We start from the raw sequence: 9,496 nt of genomic DNA on the forward strand, positions 1-9,496 counted from the left end.
CAACCTGAAGAAACATCAGTGCATGTTGCCCACAGCACAAACGCACAAGCACGAGACAAGCAACCACATCCCCTCATCTGAAAATCCTCCCGTCCGAGCCCCTTCACCCCTGATGAAGCGTACGGTGCCACCTCCACCAAATCCAAGAGGATTGAGGGTTTTCATCTAGGCAGGGGGCTGGCATGGAGAGTTGGGGAGCCTCGGCAATGCTCCCATGGAGGAAAGCAGCCCCCTTGGACGTCGCCGCCACCGGACCGGTCGGACCGGCCAGGGTTTCCCCAGGCCCCAAGCTTCTACACCAAATCTCACCAATGCCAGACCAAGCAACCTGAAGAACCATAGGAAACAGTGAGGGAGAGGAAGCGGGGCAGAGGGGATGCGCACCTCCAAATCTGACGCAGAGGGACTCCGCGCCGCGACCTGACACCACCATCGGCCCGCCGCCCATATGACTGAGCACGTTGGCAAGCTTCCACCTGCGAGCGCCGCCAGCCGTCCAATGGAACCACCTCACTGACTGGGGCCGCCGCTCCAGACACCATTGGCCTCCGATTGTGGATGGAGCGCCGGGATCCCCGCCGCCACCTTCACGGGCGCCCGCGCTGGCATTCCAACCGCCGTCTCTGGTGGTGGCAAGGGAAGGGAGAGGATGGAGGGGTGACGACGCCGACAAAACCCTAGTCGTCCCCCGAGTCGCCCGAGGTGTTTGTTTTGAGGAGTGGTAACGTAAACGTAAATAGAATCAGATAACAGCTCAGTACTGGATAAACCAGATTTTGTTTGGTTCGGCTGGGTAAAGTAAACATATCCCTTAACAGTGTTTGGCTTGGCACAATAATCACATCACATACGCTTTCAAGAATTCAAGTACAAGGGCTCACACATGCAATTTGCAAGTGCTTCACCAACACAGCTTCAAGTTCATCAAACAAGCACATAATTGAAAAATATTTTTCCATGCATCCAGTGCAAAGACATCTTTTAACTAGAATTTCATGCCATTTTATTTCACATTTTTTAAATGCATATTAAACCACGGTGCAAACTCAGAATTCAACAAGACTTCAAAATAAACTACATAACTACTCCTAAAATTATTTTTATATAAGATAAATAGAAAGGCCAAGTTCAGACTCTTGCAAAGTAGCTTTTCCATCAATCTTCATCTGCCTCACCACTAATCTTTTCTAATCAACCTTTACTTATTTTCTCATCTGCCAATAAGCAAGAATTAAAATTGAAAAATAAAGAACCACAAGAGAAAATATAAAAAGTTTAACTAGCACTCTCATTACTAAATAAGTCATAATTATCACCATCTTATTCTATTATTCACCGGCAAACACCTCCATACTGTCAATAGAAAATCTAGTGTAAAAATAACTTATGACTAATATACATGAATTGATGATGTGGCAACGATGCATACATAGAGTACTCCTAAAACAATGTAAGTTATGACTTGCATACGTTACTTGTTTATGTGGCATGGTTGCATGTTCAAAAAAAATAGATAGTGGGTTGTAGCTATTTAGGAATAGAAGATTGGATGCGCATTTCTAAGAACTTTTTTTATGATATTATTTTTATAATATATAACCCATATTTTATTGATAATAATATAAGTTAAAATTTGACACGAAAAACAAAGTGGCTTTCTATACATAAATGGAGTGAGTACTACAAGTTAGTTTTGTGATAAATGATAATGGGCTATTCACGGTACGTTATGGCACTTCAAGCACACGTGTACATGCATGTTAAATCAATGACATGTTCACTATTTTGATAGAGCTCGTCAAACAGGATGGTCAAATTGCAGGATAGTGCCATACCTTGTGGAAGGAGGCCTATCAATTTTGTAAAATGCTGACAGTACAATTTTCTTTATGAAACATGATCTGGATAAGGATCTTAACCCAAAACTTTTGCTTTCAGCCTTTGAGCAAATGTCAGGTCTTAAGATTAACTTTCATAAAAGTGGGTTGTTCTGTTTCGAAGAGGCTACACAATACACCAACTTGTTTGACTTGCGCAAGTCCAGTTAGCAATTAAATATTTGAGAATCCCGATTGGCGCCTCACTAACGCAGTGGAAGCAAGTCGAGGAGCGCTTAGAGAAATGTTTAAACAATTAGAAAGGCAAATTACTCTCCATTGAAGGACGATTATTGTTGATCAATTCCGTTCTTATAAACATGGTACTCTATATGCTTTCCTTCCAGCTCCCCAAAGGTGTTCTGCGAAGATTGAACTATTTTAGATCCAGATTCTTCTCACAAGCAGATAATGAAAAGAAAAAGAATAGGTTAACCAAGACCGTAGTTTAATGACTAAAAGACCCGAAAGGTTTAGGCATCCAAAGCCTTCAAGCCAAAATGATGCCTTACTCAGTAAATGATTGTTCAAGTTACTTATAAAGAAGGCCGTTTTGCAAACCCTATTTCGCAATAAATATATTGGCTGAAAAGCGGTGTCCCAAATATTCTAAAAGCAAGACTCACATTTTTGGGCCGACCTCATGGCGTCAAAGAAATATTTTTTCGCTTTGGGTCTTCTGCGATGAAGGATGATTCAGAGATACGTTTTCAGGAGGATAAGTGGTTGGGAACCGCCACTCTCCGGGAACAGTATCCAACCTTTTACCGCATTGTCTGCGAATGACACCCTAGCACAGGTGCTCAGCTCCTCCCTTTCGGATGTTTCATTCCAGCGGGATCTAGTTGGGCTCCGTCTTACGTCATGGCAACATTTGTTATCCTGTTTGGATTCAGTTAATTTGGCACATGGACATGTTGTATTTTATTGAAATCTCACGACATCTAGGTCATTCATAGTTGACTCTATATATCGTGCCCTCATGCACTTGGAGATTTCAGTGGATAATAATTATAAAATATGGAGGTCAAAGATACCTTTAAAAATCAAGATTTTCATTCGGTATCTTCATAGGGGAGTTGTACTAACTGAAGACAATCTGGTCCGTTGCAACTGGCATGGAATCAAGAAGTGTAGTTTTTATGCTCATGACAAGACAATCAAACACCTCTTCTTTCATTGCAAGTTTGCGCGTTCTATGTGGTGAGTCATTCATATAACATTCAATTTTATCCGTCTACGAGTGTTGCCAATATATATGGTCATTGGCTTGACGGTATACGAAATAGGTTTCGCATGCTAATAAAGGTGGGAACATCTGTCTTATTATGGTTGATTTGGCTATGTAGAAATGGCATTGTTTTCAATGGTAAAAGTCCTTCTCTTTTGCCGGTTATTTTTCATTGTACGCACTGGCTTCGTATGTGGTATATATATTACATCGAACGAAGTATCAACCATTCTTCAAGGTTGTGTGTATGTGGTTGGAGCGACCAGTGAGGTTTTTATCTAACATGGATGGCAACATAATCTCTGAATCGGTGTACCTTCTTCTTCAACATAGGCATAGTTTCAGTCTCGTAGGATTCTACTATTGTCAATATGTCATTTTGTTTATTTATTTTTACCAAATTTGTTTTTAATGGTTGTGTGCATCTTAATTATGCAGAGACCGGGTGTCGCTCAATATAATGCTATATTTTAAGCTAATAAAAGCCCCCTTTGTTTAGAAAAAATTTGTCCTTACTTCCACATAAGAGTACGATTGATACATACACCACACCAGCAGGGAAGGGAAAAGAGAGAGCTGCGATTCTTTCTGTGTATATATGTACGTACGTGTCTTTTGCACATAGTTCTCTACTTTCCGTGACGTGTGGCATCCAGTTCCCTAGGAAAACTCTAGTACCAGCGTCTATGCTAATGCCATTATAGCTTGGGCCTTTGGAGTCTTTAGGTATGTGACCAACCAAGGTGCTCCTGGTAAAGCAAGAATGTCCTTACGTTTTCTGAAGTTAGTCAGTCACCGAAGCGGGAGGACCAATTTGGTAAAAATATAATTTCCATTATTTTTTTAAAAAAAGAAGACATCCGAGGGGCATCTTAGATCTGATAAATACCATGGAAAAATAATCAGTGCGGTGAAAAGACAACTAGACGCAGAACGAGTAGTAAAAAATAACATTAATTCTTACTGCACCGGATCGATTGCATGCCCTAAAAGCCTTCACGAGCCAAGATCGCCAAAATTGTTGCCAAATACATATGGACCGCTAGCTAGCATGCACGATGCGAGTCATGGCGGTACATACATCTTAATCAAGAATTCTCTCTCTCTCTCTCTCTCTCTCTCTCTCAAGAAAAGATCGGGCCTATGCATGAGTGCGTTGGAATCAAGATAGAATCTCCCGTTTTCCTCGCATCATTTTGTGTAGGCATCGTTTCTCGGTCAAAACCGAGCTAGGAGTCAGGAGAAAAAACTAATCTTGGATAGACAAGGCGGTTCGTTTAGCGCCAAAATACAGCTCATAACCTGCACAAAAATAGCAGCTATCTTGGACATTCCTTCCCCAAGGCTTGCCCGTTTCAGTTTTAACTGAGGGCATGTTGGTCTTTGACCGCGGTACATGTGTGCGCTCCTTGTCCTAATTAAGTAACCGGGGCCGCCTAATTGTCCTAATCTCCTGTTGAAAATCCACATCTTGTTACAAAAAGTGCCCGTATCTCATGGCCTATAATTAGCCCAGACTCCTAGTTCCTGATCTTCCTGTTCCTGGCCTTATAAATAGAAGCCGTTGCCATTTGCATGGTCTACGAGCTTCTCATCTCTTCCTCTTCCTCTTCCACCCCCTCTGCGGTTTCATCCAGAAAAGATCGAAGCAAAACATTGGAGTGCTCGCCGCCGGCCGGGGTTTCCAATCGACGGTGCACGCCATGCTCGACGACGATCAGTCCTTCACCGTGAGTAAATCTCCTGACCATGATATAATCTACGCTCGGTTCTCGGAAATCGCTTGCTTTTTTACTGCATGTTTTGATGATGATCCGCCTCCTTTTGCCATCTTGCCCATGCATGCTGTTGATGAGGATTCCGTTCAAATGGCCATTGGCGAATGATCTTTGCTAGACAAACAGTTATGTGGACGGTGCAATAATTGTTTAGGTGTCTATCTATCACACCAAAGCCAAAAGCAGGCACGGGATCCAGAAGAGGAGGAAATCTTTCGGCTTTTGGACCCCGGCCCCGTTGCAGTACAGAGGGAATCGATGCCTCGACTTGATAGTTTTTGCTTCGTGATCTCGTTAACCTTTACGTCCGCATTGCGTGCGCCGCGGAGAATTCTGATCAGGACCGCCTCTGCTTGGCCTGGCTTAAATTCCCTCATCCTTAACAGTAACATTCCCCGGCATACGGCATACGGACCTATCCTTCCACTGTTCTATCCGTTCCAATTCCGTCCTCATGGATGCAGAATTGAGCTGTGCAAATGCAGATACAACAGTACGGCATTTGATTCCCTCGCCCAAAACAGATTATATAAGGATCGTAGACGAAATGTGCTTGATCATGTAGATTGTAGGATGCATTTTGTCTTCTTTCTGAATCAAGAATCATGGTGGCTAACAGTAGCATTTGCATTCTACAGGCGTGTACATGCGTACCTGGTCTCTCCTGTTGATCGGAGTTGAGGCATGAAACAGGGGGCGCTGACGAATTTGTTGGTTTCTTGCAGGAGGGCATCTCGAGCCCCATAGCCGCGCACATCCTCGACTTCTGCGACGATGGCAGCGGCGGCGGCGATCTCTTCGGTGCGGTGAACGCGGCGTCCGACGTGTTCGCTGCCTCATCGGAGGACGCCTCGTCGTCGTCCACCACCACGCCTCCTCTCTGCAGCCATGGCGACAACATGTCGTCGGGCGCGGCCGCGGCCACGACCACGGCCACCTTCTCCCCCTTGCCGTCCCTCGACTCCACACTCTCGGCACTCCTCGAGGAAGACCAGCCGCCTGGCCCCGACGCCGAGCTCCTCCTCCCAATAGACTACGCGTTTGCGGCGGCGGCGGCGGGCACGGACGAGACCCAGACGGAGCAGCAACAGTTTGGCCAGATGGTGCTCCCGGTGGTGACCGCGGCAGAGCACCACCCGGCGCTGCAGACGCAAATGAGCAGCACGGCGTCCGATCTCATGCAGCTCACCTCGGGATACACCGACGAGTGCTTCGCGGCGGCGCTGGCCGGAGGGTTCATGGGGCTGGAGGAGACCCTGTGCCAGCAGCAGCCTGGCGCGATGCTCCCCGGCGCCGCCGACGCGGCGACGCAGGGGTGTTACGCGGCCCAGGGAGGTTTCTTCGGCGGCGGCGGCGGTTGCACGGGCACCGTGATGTCGATGATGCTGGGGATGGAGGAGATGGGCGAGTACCAGAGGATGATGGAGGGCGGCGCGCTGGTGGACGCCGACTCCGCGGGGCAGATGGCGTTCCCTACCGCCGCAGAGATGCAGGTAGAAACCCCGAACGAATTCGCCAAGAATCGCAATCCGTAGTAGGACAGAGCATGACCGATCGTTTCGCGGTGGTATAGATGGGAGGCAGCGGGAGCCCCGGGCGGCTGCCGGCGGCGGGAGAGACCTCGAGCCTGGAGGACACGAGCTTCAAGGCCGCCCGCCTCTCCGTGGAGGAGAGGAAGGAGAAGATCCACCGGTACATCAAGAAGAGGAACGAGCGGAATTTCAGCAAGAAGATCAAGGTGACCCACCAAACCAGAATCAATCACCATTAAACGATCCATGCATGGTCCTCGACGCCGCTGACATATCCGATCGGAAAACTGCAGTACGCGTGCAGGAAAACCTTGGCGGACAGCAGGCCGCGCGTCCGCGGGAGGTTCGCCAAGAACGACGAGTACTGCGAAGCGTCCACGGCGATGGGATCACAGAACCACGAGGAGTACGAGCAGATGGTAAGTCTGGATCAAAATTCATCAATCGCCAGCTCCGGCTCTGATCCGACGAGCATGTCGTCGCTAACGAGTTTTTTCCATTTCAGCCGGGCGTGAAGGCGGAGGACATGCTCGACCCCGACGCGCTGGCGCACATCAGCGGGATGAGCTCCTACATGTACAACCACACGGTGGAGTCGTGGATATAATCTAACTCACGACGAACACGAGCCCCCGCTAATTCCATTTTTTCCCCAACCTATTTTACACGTGCAGATTTTTAACAGCCTGTTTAACTTGATTTTGGTCCCGTGGAATAATTTTGTAGCTCCTGAAGCGGCGAGTTGAATTTACTTACCATGTAGGGTCGGCCGGTCTGTTGTGTCAGTCGAAATCTGCTTTTCGCTTGTTGCAGCTAATTCTTGCAGGTGAATGTGAGGTTTTAGAGTTTGCCGAGGAGTTGTGTACTTGTTTTTTTTTTTAATAGAAAACACAGCTTCAGGGATCATGTATCATTGTATCTGGTCTTGCTCTTTTCCAATTCAACCGAACTCTGAGAATTGTAGGGATACAGGTAGACTATACCGGCGCAAATTTAATTTTTTTTACGGAATAATGAATTGTTGCTACAATACATTATAAGATTTACCACTAAAATGACAATTGCAGAAGCAGAATCGGTGTAGTGTGTCGGTGCAACTGTAGTCATACTACTTTCTCCCCTTGCGGACCCCTCGAATAATTCGTTTATGCGTTGCAGTTGCAGCCGCAGCTCATCGAGTGTGTCCACAATTCAAAGAGGGGTGGTTTTTTTGTCTCCCGAGGCTCAAGGTCTCTCCCATCGCCGACACGACCCATCAGATCACTAGATTCGAATGGGCAACCTTGGACATGGCGTGAAGTAACAATAGGTTTTCAGATTTTCCAAACCGGTTAACCTTAAAACGTCCGCCCCTCCCCTTATATCGACATCCCATAATGCGCTTTTGAATTAGAGACCCATTAGGACTTAGTGTCTACTCCCTCCGTTTCTAAATATTTGTCTTTTTAGAGATTTCAAATAGGCTATCACATACGGATGTATATAGACATATTTTAGAGTGTAGATTCACTCGTTTTGCTTCGTATGTTGTCACTTGTTGAAATCTCTAGAAAGACAAATATTTAGGAACGGAGGGAGTAGTTCACAATTTCACATATATGCAACTCATTTTCCTCACAATAATTTGTCAAGCTCATGCGTAGGCAAATGTGGTCCTTCTTTGGATGGCTCGACACTTTCTCGGTCACATGCATAGAAACACTTTATTAGGTTAACTATTTACTTTAAATAGCACGACCATGTGTTTCTAGATCCAATCACTCAAGGGGCTTAGACGTATCTCTCGTTATAGAGAGAGTCGAAGTCCATTCTGATTTACCATGCCTCGAGTTATGTTTCATGGTAAATAAGAAAGCAAATATTTATAACTAGTGAGTTACTGATTAGGGTTGGGCAAACCCAAAGTATGTCACTTTACTCGGATATATACACATTGCACGAGAGCTATGTGTACAAGCTAAAATAATGCTATCACAAGGTGCCAACTTGGGTTGGTCCAATCGCATGTTCTCAACATGCTCATATAATTGGTTCTGAGGTTCAACACAATGGCCCGTGGAAAGTGGTCATCAACCAATACCATGGAGTCTATTTTTCATATGTGTTCTTACATGAATTCCAAGTGAAGAGCATTTTAAATAAATCATCGAAGTTTCATACCGAGTCTCACAAACAAGACAGACGTGCTAATCAATGAAAATGCTGTTACTCAAGGATCATTTGATAAAGCATGTACACAATCAAAGAAATCACTACGTGCGCCATTGAAAGGATCGATGTGGTCGGTTAGAGAGAGTGAATAAGAGACTACAAATTTTAATCTTAATTACCAATTTTAGGGAAATATGTATAAATCAGGTTCTCTAGATATGCAACTAGATGAACACAAGCTATATGACAAAGAAACTCAAGGCAATGTAAGCTAGGCAAGAACTAATTAGCAAGCGCACAAACTTACAAAGAAAAGTAAAGTGCGGAAAAGATTTACTTTAAGTGAGTCGGAGACGCCAATTTTATCCCGAAGTTCACATCTCCTTGGGGAAGTGCTAATCTCCGTTGGTGCGGTGCTGGAACCAAGGCTTTGGCACGCCAGCAAGTGGCCCACCTTATTCTCCTCGAGTCGCCCCAATGGATGAGCCTCGAATCACTCGGGGTTGGTCTTGAAGGCGACTACTACACCTTTACACACGTCTCCGAGGCACATCGCATGCAAGGAAGCTTCAGGATGAACCACTGCCGCCTAGGATCCCAAGCTCACAAGTGTTGGCGAAGAACTAATTGGGGAAACACAAATTGGTTTGTGGGAGATGTAGATCGGGTGAACATCTTCCAATCCCCAAAGAATCAGAGTGTTTGGATGGAGGGATGGAAGATATCATGTGTTTATGGTTTGGAGGATGGTGGAGCAGCTTGAGCAATGGTTAGGTTAAGTAGACTACAAAGAGGTGAACCAACACCCAAAGTATGCGGAGAGGTAGCCCTCCCTCCGGGACCTGGGGTTCCAGGATCCCAAGCACCCGCACCATCCAAAGGCGCCTGCTTCTTCTCAGGTTACTTTGAGCACGCAGGGGTCCAGGA

General features: G+C 45.9%; 1 protein-coding gene across 4 annotated transcripts; it reads left to right on the forward strand.

Moving 5' to 3' along the window:
* The first annotated feature begins 4,523 nt into the window (after positions 1 to 4,523).
* Positions 4,524 to 7,362, forward strand: LOC125529132 (uncharacterized). Of its 4 annotated transcripts, none has more exons than XM_087518475.1 (5): positions 4,524 to 4,842; positions 5,612 to 6,379; positions 6,460 to 6,624; positions 6,712 to 6,837; positions 6,924 to 7,362. In XM_087518475.1, the coding sequence occupies exons 2-5, from the start codon at positions 5,786 to 5,788 to the stop codon at positions 7,023 to 7,025; spliced, it is 987 nt and encodes a 328-aa protein (XP_087374601.1). In that variant the 5' UTR covers positions 4,524 to 4,842; positions 5,612 to 5,785; the 3' UTR covers positions 7,026 to 7,362. The 4 variants fall into 4 exon arrangements, with proteins under 4 accessions (XP_087374601.1, XP_048549655.2, XP_048549529.2 ...); XM_048693698.2 differs by having other exon boundaries at positions 4,528 to 4,838; XM_048693572.2 differs by lacking the exon at positions 4,524 to 4,842 and adding an exon at positions 4,855 to 5,379.
* Positions 7,363 to 9,496: the final 2,134 nt, after the last annotated feature.

The sequence above is a fragment of the Triticum urartu genome, chromosome 1A (genome assembly GCF_056163025.1).
Source record: "Triticum urartu cultivar PI428250 chromosome 1A, HENAU_Tu73, whole genome shotgun sequence".
Taxonomy (NCBI): domain Eukaryota; kingdom Viridiplantae; phylum Streptophyta; class Magnoliopsida; order Poales; family Poaceae; genus Triticum; species Triticum urartu.